This window comes from Ursus arctos, unplaced genomic scaffold (assembly GCF_023065955.2).
Source record: "Ursus arctos isolate Adak ecotype North America unplaced genomic scaffold, UrsArc2.0 scaffold_25, whole genome shotgun sequence".
Classification (NCBI taxonomy): domain Eukaryota; kingdom Metazoa; phylum Chordata; class Mammalia; order Carnivora; family Ursidae; genus Ursus; species Ursus arctos.
The window spans coordinates 4,860,878-4,878,341 of record NW_026622930.1 but is presented as its reverse complement, the minus strand read 5'-3'; the positions used below and the strand labels follow the sequence as shown (position 1 = coordinate 4,878,341).

Here is a 17,464-nt window from a genome sequence, read left to right as displayed (position 1 = left end):
CCTTAAAAAAAAAAAAAAAGACAGGAAAACAGAACAGAATCTCTTAGTTCACACACCCATCCATTTACCCCCATTTCTTGTGTCCGCTCTCCTTTTTCCTCACATCTGGTCGACATACTCCTTTATTTGTTAACTTTTAGAATGATATTTAATTTCGGAAGTTTTTAACCCAGAGTTCAGCATTTCTGAAATGACATCAACAGTTTGCATACACACTGGTACGTGCATGGTTCTAAGTAGAATATCCAGGTTACTTTTTCAAAGGGGTCCGAGATGCCAAAATTCTATGGACGACTGTCTTAGTGTTTACTGCATGAAGTGCAAATAGAGTTTTGAATCTTTGTTTAGAGAGTTGTTTTATCTATTTAACAAATAGTAAAATCTAAAACAAAGAAACAAAGCTATAATCTGTGGAGTTACCTATCTCCTCTGAAAAAAGTATTGGGAATTAGAGCAAAACTGCATAGTCCATGGCAGACCCTAATGTACCTTTAAGGAGAAAGCTAAAAGGCTCTTAAAAATTAATTCTCAATTCCTCTTTTTAAAGATCTTGCATCTTGTGCTCATTTTGAAAGGTTCCGTTGTTCTGGAGAAGCATAACAGGCACCTGAAGAAACCGGGTGGTTTTGGGACTGGGAATAGAAAGAATTATAGAACCGCTTAAAAGAACATGACAATGACTTGGGCCATCCTGAAATCATCTCACAGATTAGGATACACTGATCTATAATTTGGGGAAAGGGGGCATAAACACAGCCAATTCTAGAGCAGCCGGGAAGAGCATTGTTTCTGGATGCCTGGAACACTACCGGGAGGTAGGATACCATCCTTCACGTCCAGGCCCCATAGTGTGCTTGACAATGGCTTTGGACCGTCAAGTCCCCAGATGACAAGAAAACGACCTCTGGGGAGCAAGGAATCCTTTAACACTTCAACCCTTGGGACAGGTTATGTCCACCTTTTCTTTGTTAAACACTGAGAAAAAAGGTTATTTTTCCCTTCAAATAATAAAATGCATGTTACCTTAAACGGCAAAGAAGACATGCATTTCTATGAAGCCAGGCATTAGATACTCTTGGGTATGACGATGAGAGAGCTAACACATTAGGATGCTGAGGGTGTAAGGCACTGGAATGCCAGTGGTATCCCAGGCATCCAGAAATGATGCTCTTCCCGGCTGCTCTGGAATTGGCTGTGTTTATGCCCCCTTTCTCCAAATTGTAGATCAGCGTATTCTGATCTGTGAGATGATTTCAGGATGGCCCAAGTCATTGTCATGTTCTGTTAAGTGGTTCCAGAATTATTCTTTCCATTCCCTGTCCCACCTTGTCAGTGAAGACCATGTGTGAGAGCCAACGCGGAGGTGCTGCAAGTCAAGATATAAGGCCAAACAGGCAGAACTGCTCACCCAATACCTCTATTCCCCTTCGAAGCTGTGAATCACCTGAACTTTGGGTCAACGGCATGAGATACAATGCACGATACCTTGATTCTAAAAGAGACAGTCCCTCAACCCCCAAACCAAGGTTTTCAGCGTTTTGGTAAAAGGCTGATGAGCTCTAAGCCTGGCAAAGATGGCAATACATACCCAGGATGTGGGAGGCACTGCAGAGGTGGCCACTGGTCACGCCGGGCAGCTGAGTGGCTGAGACTGCCCCGAGCAGCCAGAGATCTTCTTTTATAGTCTTCCCCTATTTCTTTCAGTTTCTTTTTTAGAAAAAGGCTCTTCTCTTTTTTTTTCCTGTTTACCCCACTCTTCAGCTATTTGCACGTAGGGATTTTTTAATAAATTACTCAGTTTCTCAGAAACACTTGAGATTCTTGACCAACCTCCTTGGTGAGACTGTCCAATCAGGGGTGGGCTGGGTGGGGGGGCTGGGTGGAGACCGAGACATTAGCCGGTCGTTGCATCAGCCAGCCCATACCCCAGATTGGCCTCCATGTAATCTCTTCACCCTCTTCCCGTTCCCCACCCTCTGTATTAACATGAGTAACTGTTCACATGTAATCGTGGGAAGGCGGAAAGGCGACTGTGAATTCCCCGCAGCTGCTCACTGAGGCAGCGCAATGCAGTGGGAAAGAGCATGAGTTCTGGGGTCGGACGGACCTAGCTTTCAATCCCAGCTTGGGCATTTTCTCGTGTCAGGACCTTGGGCAAGTGCCATTACCTCTCTGCTTCATCCTCGGGTTCCTCATCTGTGAAACGGGCATAAAGAAGCCGCCTAATTTTACCGCGGAGGGGACTGAGTGCGATACTACAGGCAAAGCCCCCAGCACGTGGCACACACTCGTTCAAAGTGGGGGCCTCTCGCCTTGGGGGAGGGGAAGAGGGAGAAGACGAGGATGGGTCGGTGCCGGCGGGAGCGGGCGACAGACGGGGACGCGGGCGCTCGGAGGAAGGGGGCGGGGGGCGCCGTGGCAGCCTCCGCGCCCCTCGTGGTGCCAGAACCCGGCGGGCAGCGAGCCGGGCTCTGAGGAGGATACTCCGGGCCCTCGCCTGCAGGCGGCTGCGGAAGAGCCAGGTCATCCGGCGCCGCCCCGGCCTCCCGCCCTCCCTCATCCCCTCACTTACCCGCCCAGCCGGGCTCTTCAGCACCGCCGGCTCAGGCACGGGTGGCCTCCTAGGCGTCCGTGGAAACTCCGTCCGGCCGGAACAACTTCCGGCCAGGCTGCCCCATCATTGGCTTTTCGCGTGGGGGCGGGGCGGAGGCCGCGGATGATTGGTTGGAGGCCCCGGAACCAGCGGAACGCACCTGGGCTGCGGAGTGCAGGCCGGACGGCCTCCGGCAGGACCGAGCGCTTCCGGTGCGTGTGGTGAGCGGCGGGCCCGTGGGCGGGAGGGGCCTGGGACCGGGCGGCGGCGGCGGGGGCGGCCTGAGTGCTCCGCGCCTCTTAGTGCGGGCTTTTGCCGTCCCTCGCCCGTCCTTCATCGCCGCTGCCTTCCGGACGGGCAGAACTCTGGGCCCGCCCTACCTCGAGCTCCTGACAGCTCGGCTAACTTCTATTCATCCTTCAAAACCCATCCCTGGTCGTCTCTTTGTTGCCTTCCTCAGTCTGTGGCCTCCGGCGCAGGATTCGTGTTTTGTGTTTAAGCTCTGTACACACCAGACGCAGCATAAGGCTTGGCACAGAGTAGGTAATCAGGACGTGTTTGCTGAATGAGAATATTCTATTTCTTTTACTTTCTGTTTCCCCATCCCCCCAGGCTGCATTTCACAAATATTTCTAGACGCTGGGGACCAAACAGGGAACAAAGCACGGGAAGTCCTGTCCTCGTGGAGCTGACCTGCTAGTGACTCGCAGTGCCACTCCCCTCGTTCTGTCTTCTGCAGCGCCCTTACCGCTTCTTCCCACGGTACCTGTTCCTTTTGGTTGGATATCCCCCACCATGAAAAATTTTCCTTTTCCCCCCATTTGCCTTAGAAAAATAAAAGGCAGCAAACATTCTTCCTCTGAAGTTTCCGTTCCCAGTGGCTCCCACTCTTCTCCCCAGTTTTCCTTGAGTCACCCTTGCCGCCCCGTTTGATTTGTTGGTTCCCTCTCCAGGGCTTCTCACCACCTCTGCTCCCTCCCCTCCTCCCAATCTTGCTGACATGTCACCTTTTGTCTCAGGTCGCCCTGAAACTGCAACCCCAAGCCCACCAACACCTCTACTCTCCTCTGTTTTACTTTTCTCTGTAGGTTTTCTTACTACTGGACACCCTGTATTTCACTTGATTGTGGTCTGTCTCTCCCACTGCATGTGAACATGGTGAGCGCAGGCCATCGCTGACTGTGTGGCTTGCTGTGGTGTTCCTGGTGCCTGCTGTGGGGCTTGGTGAGTAGCCCATCAGTGCTGAATCAACCAGCGAAATGTACGCAAAGCAGGTAGTATCGGGGGCCTTATCATCCACCCTCCTGCATTCATTCAGTCCTTGCTGCCTTGCCTTGTTAGGAAGTGGCCTAATGGGCCCCCATCCCACTGCTCTCCGTTGTTTTGCCATAGACCTCTTTTTTTTTTTTTTTTTTAAGATTTATTTATTTTAGAGAGAGAGGAGAGGGAGAGAGCGAGCTTGGATGAGAGGAGGGGAGGGACAGATGGAGAGGATCTCCAGCAGATTCTGCGATGAGCGCAGAGCCTGACATGGGGCTCGATTTCACAACCCTGAGATCAGGACCTGAGCCGAAATCAAGTTGAATGCTTGACGGACTGAGCCACCCAGGTGCCCCACCATAGACCTCTTTTTAAATTCTGGCCATCGGCCTCAACCGCTGCAGACAGCTAGGTGGTGGGAATCCATCTTAATGGCTGAGCACAGACATCCTGGTGAGGGGGGCCTGGTGGGTTCCCTGTGACAGGAAGGAATGGCATGCTGTGGGGTGTGATGCTGTGCACAGGAGTTGAGACAGGTGAGATGTCTGAGCGGACCAGGCTAAGTATTTAGAGAACAGAAATGCCAAGTAGTTTGCAGAGCACAGTCCACTAGTTTATAATTATTCCATTATATAAGTTTTATTTGGACGATGGCCTTGTGTGTGGAAGGTGTTATCTGCCTAGATTAGGATGCAGGGAAGGGGGTGGTGGGATTTTTGGAGGAGGTAGACAACATTTGTTGAATGATGACATAATGTGTTGGGCAGTGGAGCCCTTCAGGCAATGGGCACCCTTTGGGGGAAAGGCGTGGATGGGGTGAAATGGCTGGATTCCAGGGGATGCGAAACCTACTGTCTAGGGAAAGAGCTGGGTAATAGGCTGAGTGGCTTAACAAAGGACCCAGAGGGAATCTCTGGCGCTGACCTGATCCCACATATGGGGAGGAGGAGCTCTGTGGTACACTGAGGTAGGGCACCTGGGGCATCTCAGAATTTGGTGCGTGGCTATTATTGCTGCTCCACCACGCCCTCTGCTGTCTTGGATGTGCTGGGCATCCTTGTTTTCCTCCCGACTGTACTTCCTCTTGAAAGCACAGAATTGAACTCCAGACTGAAGGACTTCTTTTCAGAAACTAGTTGGCAGCAATTTATTGTGTACAATGGTTCAGCATTTCAGAAAGAATTTTTTTATTTTTTTAAAGATTTTATTTATTTATTTGACAGAGAGACAGCCAGTGAGAGAGGGAACACAAGCAGGGGGAGTGGGAGAGGAAGAAGCAGGCTCCCAGCAGAGCAGGGAGCCCAATGCGGGGCTCTATCCCAGGACTCCGGGATCACACCCTGAGCCGAAGGCAGACGGTTAACGACTGAGCCACCCAGGAGCCCCATAGAAAGAATTGTTTAGAAAGGGGAGATTCACTGCTGCGTGAGTGTGTGTTTGGAGTGAAACTGGCAGATTTGGACCATACCTTCAGAATTGGGGGGACCGGTGCCTCGAACGCCGTGGTCTTGTGTTGTGGGTCTGTCTCCCCAACTGGCATATCGTTGAGATGGGATATCTAGACAGTCGGTAAAGGAGGCACTGGAGCCCAAGGGGTGGGTGAAGGTAGGGGTGACATGCTTTTCCCACTTGGTGGGTTCTGGACATCTTTCCATTTTAGTATTTTCAGACCTACCCTCAAAGGCCCAAATTGACCTTCCAAAAGGCATCTTTAAAATCCTGACTCTTTCTGTCCAGGCTTCCAATCTCCATTTAGTGAGGTCCTCTTTTTATGTCTTCAATAAAGTTTTAGTTTTCTTATTGATCTTGTTAATTTTTGGTTTAAATTATTCACACATATCCCATAGTCTTCATTTAAAAAAATTAAATCTTCTAATTATGCCTGGTGTGTAGAAAAGCTCTCTTTTTTAATATGTTTATTCTTAGAGTTTTCCAATTGTGGATTTGCTAGGTATGGCATGTTTTCTTTTAATTACACGTGGTGGTAAATATTCTTCCATGCATATTTTCTGACACTTGACTTTGTTTGGTCTCAGGTAGTTTGTCCTTGAAGGACAGCAAGAAACTGTGTCTTCAATGGCTTCGTTGGTGGCTTATGATGACTCGGAGTCAGAGGCTGAGACTGAGCCCGTGGGAAGTTTTAATGCTGCCAGCCAGACGAAAGACACCTCTGATGTGCTCAAACCTTTTGGGCAGGATTTTGCATCTGAAGCTGCAGGTGTGACAGAAGGGGCAGTGCTGCCCACAGAGCATGGTTCTTGTGAAGACCCAGCTGGCCATCGTCTCCCACTGGTTCGGCTCTGGAGAAGTGACCCAGGATCTTGTCCCAGCCAGAGGCTACAGTGGCCCAGGACGGAGCCTGATGTCACCTTCCCCACAGATAAGCCTCCTCGACCTTCCCTGTGGACTAGTCACATTCCAGCTGGCCATGTTCCCCTGGGAGCTGCCCGCTTTAGGCAGGTTAAACTCTCCTGGGGAACTTACCACTCCCCTGAACCATCCTTCTGTGCCCAAACCAAATCTGAAACCCCGGGTAAAAATGTCAACTCTCTTCAGAGGAAAAGGTGTGAGGACTGTATCGTGCCCTACACCCCAAAAAGACTACGACAGTCACAGGCATTAAGCATGGAAACTGGCAAGAGTAAAGATGGGGAGGCCCAGGGTCCGTCTGCAGGGCGTGCCCCGGCTCCTCTCTGTGTGACTCCCAGAGTGTCTGAGTTTATTCAGCCATATTTGGACAGTCAATATAAAGAAACCACGATCCCCAGGAAAGTGCTGTTCCACCTGAGAAGCCACAGGGGCCCTGTCAACAGCATTCAGTGGTGTCCGGTCTTTGCTAAGAGCCACATGCTTCTCTCAGCTTCCATGGATAAAACCTTCAAGGTAAGACTTGAGTGAAACTGCCTTTTCAGGGACTCTTAGAAGTAAAGTGCTGGGGTGTTTTGTTTTTCACAACAGTGAGGTAGGGATGCTGAACATTTCTGGGAATTCCTTTAATTCTCCCTGTTGCATTCAGGAGTGGCTTCTCAGTGGCCCACCCTGGACTGCTGGTCCATTCTGTCCCCTCCCCCTGATGCTGCCTTGCTTAGGCCACCAGAGGATGCTAGTCCTTATCCCTCGTGGAGGCACTGAGAACGTGCAGACGTACCGGAGCCCTGGGCGATGAGGTCACTGAGTGAGGGCAGACAAAGGGAGAGGAAAGCAGGCTCAGGACAAGTCCTGGGCCCCTGGGAGCCACGTGGAGTGTTGAGCCATGCCATCTCTGTGTCAGGTGCTGTGTTGGATGCCAGGGGAGCAGAAGTAGACAGACCTGGTCCCTGGCTTCAAGGAATGTGGTGTGGTAGGGGCCATGAACAAGTAGAGAGGCTCTCACAGCCCTGGGCTCAGGAGTGTGAGGACCAGATTCCCAGTGGGACACAAGTGTTCCGTGAACCCACTGGGAGGGACAGCAGCCCAGGCTGGGAGGGCTTGGTGAAGGCTTCCCGAAGGAGGGGAAGGTTCACTTGGCGAAGGGGGTGAGTTGGGGCAGAAGGATGTTCTTGGCCATAAAAGTTTTGAGGGGCCTGGTGGGGGGTGAGGGGCCCAAGGCTGCGGAAGTAGGCAGGGGCCAGACCAGGAATGGCTGTGGATGCCCTGCCGAGGACTTCGGTTTATACAGAAACTCTTTTTTCATTGTTGCTGGTTTATTTTAAAAGCTACTGAGGTCATGCAGACTTGGAGTAAGCAAGCCCCAAATACACAGGGATGTAGCGTAGCCCGTGTGTCGCACCTCCTGTAACCTGTCTCCAGCCCCCCTGGGCTATACTCTGTCCCTCCTCCTCACTCTCCTCGGCACCTTGCATCACCTATATGTAGTAGGTGCCAAGTGAATGCGAGCTGAACCACAGCTTCCTGGAAAGAAAATGGTTTTGGAGTTGAAGGGACGTGGCGTCAGATCCAGCTTTGCTGTGGAGCAGCTGGTCGCCTGGCCCCACTCCGAGTCTGGTGTCTCATCTGTAAAGGGCCTAATTATTCCTGCGTCATGTGGTCATGTGAGAAAAAGGCTTATAAAACCCCGGCACAGAGCTGGGTATCCCACAGGTGCTCAGTAAATGTCAGCTTCCTCTGTCTGTTTTCCTCACAGTTCTGGAACTGTCCTGCCCAGGACATCGTATTTGCAAGTGATGTTTTGAGCTTTTCTCCTAGGAGGCATTTTCTGAAATGAAGAAAGGAAGCCGAAGTACCACGAAGGCTTTGAAATGAGCCAAACCGATGGGTGTCATTTTTAAGTGGCCAATTTGAGTCCTGAATCGACTTGTCTGTGTTCTCTTCTGGCAAGGCTAATAGAGTTGTGCAGGGACAGTGCCATGTTCCGCCTTTAGCGTGGAGCCCGGGGATTTTACACGCTGGGCTTTGGTGCTGTTCCTGTGAGGGTGGGGGCTCAGGTCTGCTCAGGAGGCTTCTGGTGTCCCTGGTGTGCACTGTAACATGCTTGGTTCAATCCCACAGTGCTGGGGCTTCTCAGTGCTCCTTCCTGAGAGTCAGCACCCATGGGGAGCAGAGTGGGGACTTGGCCCTTTGGTCAGGAGCACGTCCAGAGGGTTTCTGGTGGGCTCGTGTGGGGCCTGTGTAGTGCCAGGCCGTGTCTGGCTGGCCCTAGATGTGGGCTGGAGTTAGAGTGATCTGGCCTGTGGGGTCTGGCTCCATCCCCAGGAGTCTTGTGACCCTGGGCAAGACACTTAACCTCTCAGATTCTGTTTCCTCCCCGTGAAACAAACTTACGAGACCTGTGGTTGGCACTTCGAAGGTGGGACAGATGTCCAGGCATGTGTGTCTGAAGCACCCAGTCTAATGCCAAGCACATGTTCGAGTTTTGTGGAGGGTAGTTAGATTACAGGTGGGCCACCTGAGGGGCATGGACAGCCCCTTTCTAGGACCCTGGAGGGAGGGGGCCATCTGATAGATGTTGGCAGCACAGACTGGAGGAGGAGGCAGCCTTGCCAGGAGGTGTCGAAGGACAGGCTGGGTTGCTGTGGGCAGAGATGGGTGGAGGGACGTAGGGCAGCAGGTATGCCCTAGCGGATGCCTGCCACCTGCCTGCCCATCTGCGGGGTCGTGTCTCCTGATGGCGAGGGGTAGGCTTGGAGCCCTGTGAGGACTGGTTTGCATCCAGCATCAGTGAGGTGCTCTGTGGGCCCTGCTTTGATCACTTTTGCCCACCAAGTTTAGGTTTCCTAAGCAGAGGCACCCCCAATGTAGTATAGTTTTCTAAACAGAGCACATCTGAGTGAAGCCATTGATCTGGGTGTTGTGTGTGTTCAGTCGTGTAGTGGGTGTTCGTGGAGTAGAGGAGTGTGCTAGGTGCTATGCACTGGGGATGTGTGGACGTCCCCATGGAGGGGACCCTGGATCAGCCAACTAGCTGTGACACCTTGTGACCAGAAGGGGGCGCAGTTGGCCCAGCTTGGGAAGCTGCTCAGGCGCTCAGGTGGAGGGACTGCGTAGAAAAGCCTTGCTTTTTTTTTTTCACTGAGACCTGGGTCCTGGGCCGTTTGCTGTGGAACTGCCCTCAGTGGGTCCGGGTGCAGTTGCTGTGCCTGCCCTTCCCAAGGAGGTGGTGTGTGTGCTGCAGGTGATGTGGGCACTGGCCTCTTGCTCAGCCTGACAGCCTCCAGGGAGTCCTGTCCATTGCACTGTCCGTCCCTCATGGCAAGGCTGCAGGGGTGGCATTGGAGGTGGTCCAGGGACAGGGTGCGGCTGCTGTCATGGCTGCTGGGGTCAGTGTCTCCTGACCTCCTCCTTCCTGTGGGGTCTTGAAAAAGAAGGGCTTTTATAAGCCATACATGCAAATGGTTGGGTGAGGATCCTCGCTGCTTTAAGATATTTGACAGTTGGGATGCACGGGTGGCTCAGTTGCTTAATTGTCTGCCTTTGCCTCAGGTCACGATCCCGGGGTCCTGGGATGGAGTCTTGCATTGGGCTTCTTGCTCAGCGGGAGCCTGCTTCTCCCTCTGCCTGCACCTCCCCCTGCTTGTGCTCGCGCTCTCTCTCTCTGACAAAAAAATAAAATAAAAAAAATCTTTAAGATATTTGACAGTTTTCAGTGACAGAGTTAATTGGCAATTTGATTTTGAGCACCTTTTCAGTGTGAAGAATGTGTGGCAGGGGCTGGAGGAACTGGGATGGGAAAACTGATTGGGGATTAGGTGGGAGCAGGGCTGGGAACTGGGGAGAGAGGTCCTGGCTGAGGCCTTGGTTTTGCTGGGGCCTCAGGTTCATGTGTAGCCTGGTGTGCAGCTGGCAGCCCCAGGTAGGATGATGTTCTTCCCCCTCCCTGGGGTCAGAGTGTGGGTGGCGCGGCAGATCTTGGGGGCCCATGAGGTGGAGAGGGGGAGTGGGAGGTGTGTGGATGCTGAGTCTGGAGTGGGTATGAGGCTGTGGGTGCTGGTAGGAGTCCTGGCTCCCTGTAGGCCAGTCCTGGGTGGAGAGCAGACAGTGCAGTGGGGAAAGAGCTAGAAGAGGAGGGTATGACAGGATGCCCCCCAACTCTGCACTTCCTTCCTAGGGTGCCTTTCCCCTTGTCTTTTGGCCTGCCAGAGTGCCTTCTTGAGCCCCACTGCATGAGGAAGGAGGGAAGAGCCTGGGGGCTGGGGTCACAGCACTTAGTTTGAATCCTTCCTCTGCTGATGACTGGCTGTGTGATCTCCGGCAAGTTACTTCTCCGAACCTCAGCCAGTGTATGGAAGGTGGAGACGACTGTGCCTGACTTACTGGGTTTTTGCGGAGAAGATACAATGTTGGATGTGAACTCTCTGGTGCGGTGCCTGGCACATAGTAGGCACCTCCTGTGTGCTCATGCTTTTGCTCTCCCCGGGAGTCTTCTTCCTTCTTACCACGAAGTGGCATCTCATCCTGTCTGTGTAGCCGTGAACTGCCACACCTTGTAGATTTTGAGCCTCTTGAGCATGGAAACTGTGCCAGACCCATTTTTGTATTTTCCGTAGCACCTGGCACAAAGTTTTGTACATGCTAACTGATCAGTAAAGATTAAAAAAATTTTTTTTGAATTTTATTTCCAGCCTTTTGGAAAGGGTGGTCTCTTAAGTGCACAGATTTTATTTGCCACTAGGGGGCATAGTAAGACTTAATATAAGCTCACTCAAGCTTCTAGAATGTGAAAGAATCCTTGATTCAAGGTAACATTTACTGAAATATCATTTCTTTTCTGATCAAGAGAAAAACAACACAATCCATCTGATTAATCTAAAGAGTGTGAAGTGCCAGTTCCTTCATCTCCTTAAAATGTAGCTTTGGAATTCATAAATTTCAATTGGGCACATTACAGTGGAAAGATACTTATTTTAATAAGTTCTAAATGTTCTGTGAGCTGTAAAATATGCTTATATTAGTTTTGAAAAATTTACAGCTGGAGAAATTAAGTAAGATAAAACAATGACTCATCACTCTGCACCGATGCTCTGTTTTCTTTCCTGATAATCCCTTCCTGCCCCTGTCTATAGCACGCATCTGTTTCTCACAGTTGTAATCCCAGCACGAATACTCTTTTATCCGCTCGTTTCATTTCCCTGTGTCCTCATTTGGCTCGATACGTTTGAATACCCACTGCACGTAAAGGTAGAATTCAGACTTGGAAGCCGTTGGAAAAAGTACAGACGTGGTCTGCTTCAGCCAAACGCAGGCAGCCTTCGCCACCGGCCCCGTGTGCAGAGCCCTCTGCTAGGCACCGGGCACATTCTCACAGGCATCTGACGTGTTTCCTGCTTCTAGGGACCACCGTCCATGCATCAGACTCAGAGTTCTGAGACACAGAAGGATTTTAAATAAAATGTATGAATTAGATGTTCCTCATTTGCTTTACAAAATGGTTTGCTTTAGGAATTCTTTCAATAACAGGCTTTCCTATGATACTTAAAAAAAAGCTTCATTTTTGATCATGAATGTAATAAAAGCTTATTGTAAAAAGCTATCAAAATGTAGAGGATATGAAGAATGAAGGAGAAAACAGAAATCATTGATAATCCTAACCCCGGGTCAGTGCCTCACTAACACTGGGGGCCTTTCTTGGTTTGGAGCCCCCCATTCCTGTCTGTTCACAGAGTTGGGCTCACTGCAGAATGTGTGCAGTTTTGATTCTGCTCCTTCCACCCCACGTCTTTTGTGCTGTTTGTAAGGGGTGTTTTTCTATCTTATTAAAAACTTTCCCCAAATGAAACATGAGAGACTATGGACTATGAGAAACAAACTGAGGGCCTCAGAGGGGAGGGGGGTGGGGGAATGGGATAGACCGGTGATGGGTAGTAAGGAGGGCACGTATTGCATGGTGCACTGGGTGTTATACACAACTAATGAATCATCGAGCCTTACATCGGAAACCGGGGATGTACTGTATGGTGACTAACATAATAAAAAATCATTAAAAAAAAAAAAACAGAAAAACCCCAAAACTTTCCCCAAACGTATTTTTAATGACTATGTCAAATTCAAGACTTGGCTTTGTCATTTCTGTGTTGTTTTTTTTATCATTACCTGCTTTTGTTTTTGAAATGGCCAGTACTTCAGTGAACATGGCTATCCATAAATGTCTTTTCTGCTGCCTTAGTGTGGGCAAGATAGGCTTTGATTTACACCCAGGCTTGAGCTAAAAGCTTTGTGTCTGGTGAGTGGAACTTGAATACATTGGCAAAGGTGCTATTGTCATATGAGACCCTTGGGTTCCTTGGGTTTCTCTTCCGTATCTGCTGCTTGGTAGCTGTGTGACTTTGGGAAAATCACTTTGCCTCTCTGATTCCCCAGCTTTCTCATTGGTAAAATGGGTGTGATGGCTGCCTATGAGGGCTGTTGCTATGTAGAAGTGAGAAGATGCAACGCGGTGCCTAGCATATGGGAGGGACTGAAAAACATGTTCCTGATTCTCCTCTTCTTTTATTGATTAAACAATTAGAAAAAAGATGAGTCACCCAGAGTCTTCCAACTTCATGTCTTTTTTTTTTTTGTGAACCTTTTAATAATCTGTCTACAGATACGTGTTTTTCCAAGTGTTCAATGTCAGTACTTCTGAGATAGATACTTTTAAAATTTCAAAGTTTTTTGGGTTTGTTTGTACCAGGCTATTTACCTGCCTCCTTTTCATGAACTGCACATTTATTTGGAAAGCATGTACTGGAGGGCTGGGTCTGTGTCTCTAAACTGATCATGTTTAAAATGTGATAGAAGAAAATGAATCGGACAGCAGTTTGCCAGCTCTCAGCGCGTTTTGTGTCTGGGCCTCTGGCAGCATGGGGAGGAGCGATTTCATACCTGAAGAGGCCAGGAGAGTGAGTCTGGGGGCAGGGAAGAGGCACCCACCCAGGGTGGCACCAAGTTCAGATGGGTCTCAGGCCGCTTTCCCTTGTGGGTGTGAAGGAAAGGATTTTGCTCTGGAGGCTGAAGACCCAGACTGGGGGTCTCATCGTGCTGTTTGCCGGCTCTGTGGCCTCTGACAGTGAGTACCGTTGAGAGGCTGGAGAGAGCTCACCGTCCCCAAGTGCTTACCACCTACGAGGAATGGTTCCAAACATTCCAGCTCCTCTTTGTGACAGGCCTGTGAAGCAAGGGCTGGTCTTCCCACTTTACAGACAAGGAAGCTGAGGCACAGAGAGGTTAAGGGATTTGTCCATGGTAACACAGCTGGTAAAATGTAGAAGCAAGATGGGAAGCTGTCAGATCACAGAACAAATAGAGCTAAAAGACTCACTCTGCTCTTCTGCCTCTGAGGATAAAAGATGGAAAAGCATATCCCTTCGCCCAAGTGGTGTGCAGGCTCTGTCCCAGCCTCAAAGTCTTGTGGTTCTGTTAAGGGACATAAGGAGAAGAGGTGATTTCAGTAGTGGTTTGGATTTGCATTTTAATGTATTACAGGATCCGTTGATATATCACTGTTAGCGTATCTGATTATATTAGGGTATCTTAGATGTGTTTTGTAGAAAGTAATATATCTCAGATTCAAAGACAAGGAATTTATGGATTCAAGTGCCAGAGTGAAGGTTTATTTCAGTTTTGAAAGAATTATTCTTGATGGATTTTACAAATTGAGAAATGATTTGATGTGTAGAGTGAGGAGTCGTGGAGCATTATGCAGATGATTGGCAATTTATTCCAAGCACGAGGCCAGTCTATTGGAAATGAGAGCCACACGGCTGGGGAGGAGGGTTGGGTTGTGGTGGTGGGCGTTTGGTATTTGGGGAGTGAATGATTAACAGTGCGCTGAGGGTAATTAGGTGAAGGCCAAGAGAAACTCTGTGGTGTGTGTGCCTGTATGCAGAGATCATCCGCGTCCATCTTCATTTTACAGAAGCCCAGAGAGGGGAAGACACTTGCCTGAGGGCACACAGTGAAGTCAGGTGGTGATGTGGTGCTGGGATCTTGTGTAGGAAGTATTCGGATGCTTCTCAGGACGCTGTTTGCTCCTCTTCCTTCCCACCTTTTGTGTATTTTTGTTCCAGGGAAAGTTCATGGTCATCTCAGTTGTCCCAGGGGTGGGAGCAAGGACTTCAGGCTCCTTGACAGCAGGGTTGCTAAGCCTCTGGGAATTGCTGTGAGATCCTGAGCTGGAACCTTCTCTTTGTGGGAAGTGAAGTGTGTTTTTTTTTTTTTTTTGACACTCCTCTCCCCCATATGAAAGCTGCAACGTTTCTGAGGCCAACAAATGAGACATTTCCCACTTTCCGTTTGCTTGCCAGAAGGGCCTTGCAAGCTTTCGCCTTGCAGAGAAAACCTTGAGTTGAAGGAGGAATAAGAAAAGGAAAGTGTGGCAGAACCCAAGCTGTGTTTTCTGCTTTTTGAAAACTCCATTCCGTTGAACTTTAACTGTTCAGTGTGCGTAGGGCAGGGCCATGTGCTTGCCAGATGCTGACAGGGAGAAAACAGTGCCCTGTGAAGGTGCAGACTCTGTCCTCGGGGAACCAGCCTCATCTAGTCTCATCCTGTGTCATTAAGGGAAGAATAGAGCAATTTGGGAAAATGCTTTTAATGTAATTGAAAAATGCAGATTGCAAAATTGGCACGGTTAGGAATTGAGACAGTCTAGTAAATTATTTCTTGCTGCTTTTAAAACTTGAACACCGAAGATTCTTAAAGGCACCCATTTACTGCCCAGCGATGGCTTTGTCCTCCTCCTTTAAAAAAAGTAAGTTGTTTTAGATTTAACTTAGTTTTATCATAAAAGTAGTAAAATTTTGGGAAAGAATATAAAAAAAGGTAGAAGTCAAAAATAAAACCATAGATCTCCATTCAAGCATAACAATTGTGAAGCAACTTGTAAGCAGCTTTTCCTTTCCGCATTTTTTCCCATGAGCATCAACTGGTTTTAATTATATTGTAGGTACTTTTTGTAAGCAGCATTTAAAAATTTTGTGATGGTTATCTTCCCCCCAAACTTTTACCCCTTAAAAGAAGGGGTGAGTAAGTCAGTCCAGCCTTGTCACCTTTTCTTGCAGCTTCTGCTGTCTCGGGCGTCTCCCCCAGGTGCAGACCCCCGTGGTGGGGGAGTGGGGCAGGCTGCAGGGGCGAGGGCATTGGTGATGGTCAGAAGTGTATTCGAGGGAGGTCAGTGGTGTCAGCCCAGGACCCCTGGGAACTCCCACACCTCAACCCCCTCACAAAGCGCTGTGAACCAGGCTGAAACACAGGAGGACCAGATGGCCATAGAAACCTAGCAACAAAGTGGCCCTAGCCAGGGGTCCTGGAGCTGCTTCCAGGCCGGTCTTTGGTCTTTCCTTGCTAGGGGTGAGGCGTCAGGCACCATGTCCTCTCCTGTGGAGCAGGGGCCACAGGGAGATGGGCCATTCCCCTAGGGAGGTTCCCATCAAGGGCTTTGATTTGGGGATTCAGATTGGTTGGTCTTGCGTGTCCCTGGATGGAGGTTCTAATTTTCTTTCTAGTTCTCTCTTTGCCTTAATGTTTTGTTTTTCTGGGAAATCTCCTCCACCTTATCTTTCAATCCTTTTTTTTTTTTTTTTTTTAGTTTTGTATTTCTGCTGCCGTATACTTAAACTTTTTTTTTTAACTGAAGTATAACTTATATTCAGAAAAGTGTTCTATTCTGATCTATCATATTTTTACATTCCAAGAGCTGTTTCTTGTTTTCTGAATGTTCCTTTTTTAAAGAATATGTCATTTTTTTATTGCATATTTACAAGGTCTTTTCTTAGCTCTTGGAGTTCTTTGAAAGTTTTCCTGTGTTTTGGAAAATGTTCCTGCCCCTTGTCACCTCCTTTTATCCTTTTGTTTTGGTATCTGTGTTTCATGTGAGGGGACGATGGGGACACTGTGCTGCTCATTCCTATTCAGGGTAGGAGGCCAGTGAAAGCCGATCTAACCAGAGGCTGTGTGTGTGTGTACGCGTGCGACCGTGCGAGGGTGTGCGAGGATGGGGCCTATCCACAGGGAGGTTGCTGCAGGGTGATGAGGTGGCCAGCTGGCACCTGGGGCAGGACCCCCCCCCCTTTTGAACCTCCCGAGGTGTTTTGAGTAGCCCAGGCAGTTTCCCAGGCAGGACTCTTCATGCCCTGGCTGCCTGTGTTCAGGGGAGAGGGCTGGGGTCGCCGTGTGGGGTATGCAGATGTCACTCTCTCCGTTGCATCCTCCAGTTGCTTTTTCCTCCCAGTGCTCAGATCTACCTTGTGTGCCTGTGGTGGCCTTCTGTTTATGACACACGCCATTAGTTATGTGTAAATGCCACCAAGTCTTCTTAACCCTTGACAGTGGTAGAATTATTAACTTTTTTAAACATTTGCTAATTGAGTGGTGTCTTATTTGAGAACCAAATGAATTCGTTTGCGTGCAGCTCCTTTTGAACCAGGCCGGTGTCTCGTTAATGCTCAGTGAGTGTTTGTGGGTCTTGTCCCTCAGTCTCTTGCCATCTTAGCATTTCTCTTATGCAGCAATTTACATACTAACGGTATCAACCTGTCATAATATCCCCCCCCCCATCGTGTGTTGTTTGACTTTGAGTTTTGGTATTTAGCTATTATTATTGTTAATTTATTTTTTTACCGGGAAAACCTGATTTTTTTGTGGTCAAGTGTATGGACCTTTCGCTTTGTAATTGTCCTGTGGCCTTAGAGCATGGCATGTCCTCCCCCATCTCAAGATCTGATAAATAGTCACCTATATTTGACCTTCATCTAGCAGTGATTAGCTCAAGCCAGTTTCAATTCTCATCATCTCTTCCAGGCTTTCTGTGGGTTCGGGGCAGGCTGTGCCCGCCATGATGAATGTGCGCTCGGTGCCAGGGATCGATTGGTATATTAAGGAGCAGCCCTGCTTCGTGATGCTCCCCCACACTGGATGCTGGCTACTAATGATTTAAAATGACCTTCTTCCCATCCAGCTTATTCCGCAGGGCACGGGTGTGCCACGGCTGCCCCAGCCTTTCCTCAAAAATGAAATGTTGCTTTTGACCATAAAAGAAATACATGTACGCTATGGAAAAAACAGGAAGGTATAAAGAAAAAAATTGCCCATTATCTCTGTACCCAGAGGCAGTGACTGTAGACTTTTGGTGTATTTCCATCCAGTCTTTGAAAATAAAAGGCAACATAGTTGAGTTCCAACTCTCCATGTAATTTTAAA

General features: G+C 49.1%; 2 protein-coding genes across 17 annotated transcripts in view; one reads left to right on the top strand and one right to left on the bottom strand.

Moving 5' to 3' along the window:
• The window catches only part of WARS1 (tryptophanyl-tRNA synthetase 1), a 32,103-nt gene extending 29,431 nt beyond the window's left edge, over positions 1-2,672 (bottom strand). For 2 of the 6 annotated variants that reach the window (XM_057318673.1, XM_057318674.1), the window contains exon 1: positions 69-180. The gene's annotated coding sequence lies outside the window, so the exon portion shown is untranslated. Of the gene's footprint in view, positions 1-68; positions 181-1,588 lie in introns of those variants that run through there. The other 4 variants (XM_044389931.3, XM_026515306.4, XM_044389933.3 and 1 more) reach the window with 4 other exon arrangements.
• Positions 2,634-17,464, top strand: part of WDR25 (WD repeat domain 25) — a 140,081-nt gene continuing 125,250 nt past the window's right edge. The window contains exons 1-4 of one of the 11 annotated variants that reach the window (XM_057318668.1): positions 2,719-2,805; positions 3,206-3,355; positions 3,682-3,817; positions 5,890-6,736. In XM_057318668.1, coding sequence (XP_057174651.1) covers positions 5,930-6,736 — 807 coding nt within the window. In that variant the 5' untranslated portion in view covers positions 2,719-2,805; positions 3,206-3,355; positions 3,682-3,817; positions 5,890-5,929. The other 10 variants (XM_057318666.1, XM_044389927.3, XM_057318667.1 and 7 more) reach the window with 10 other exon arrangements.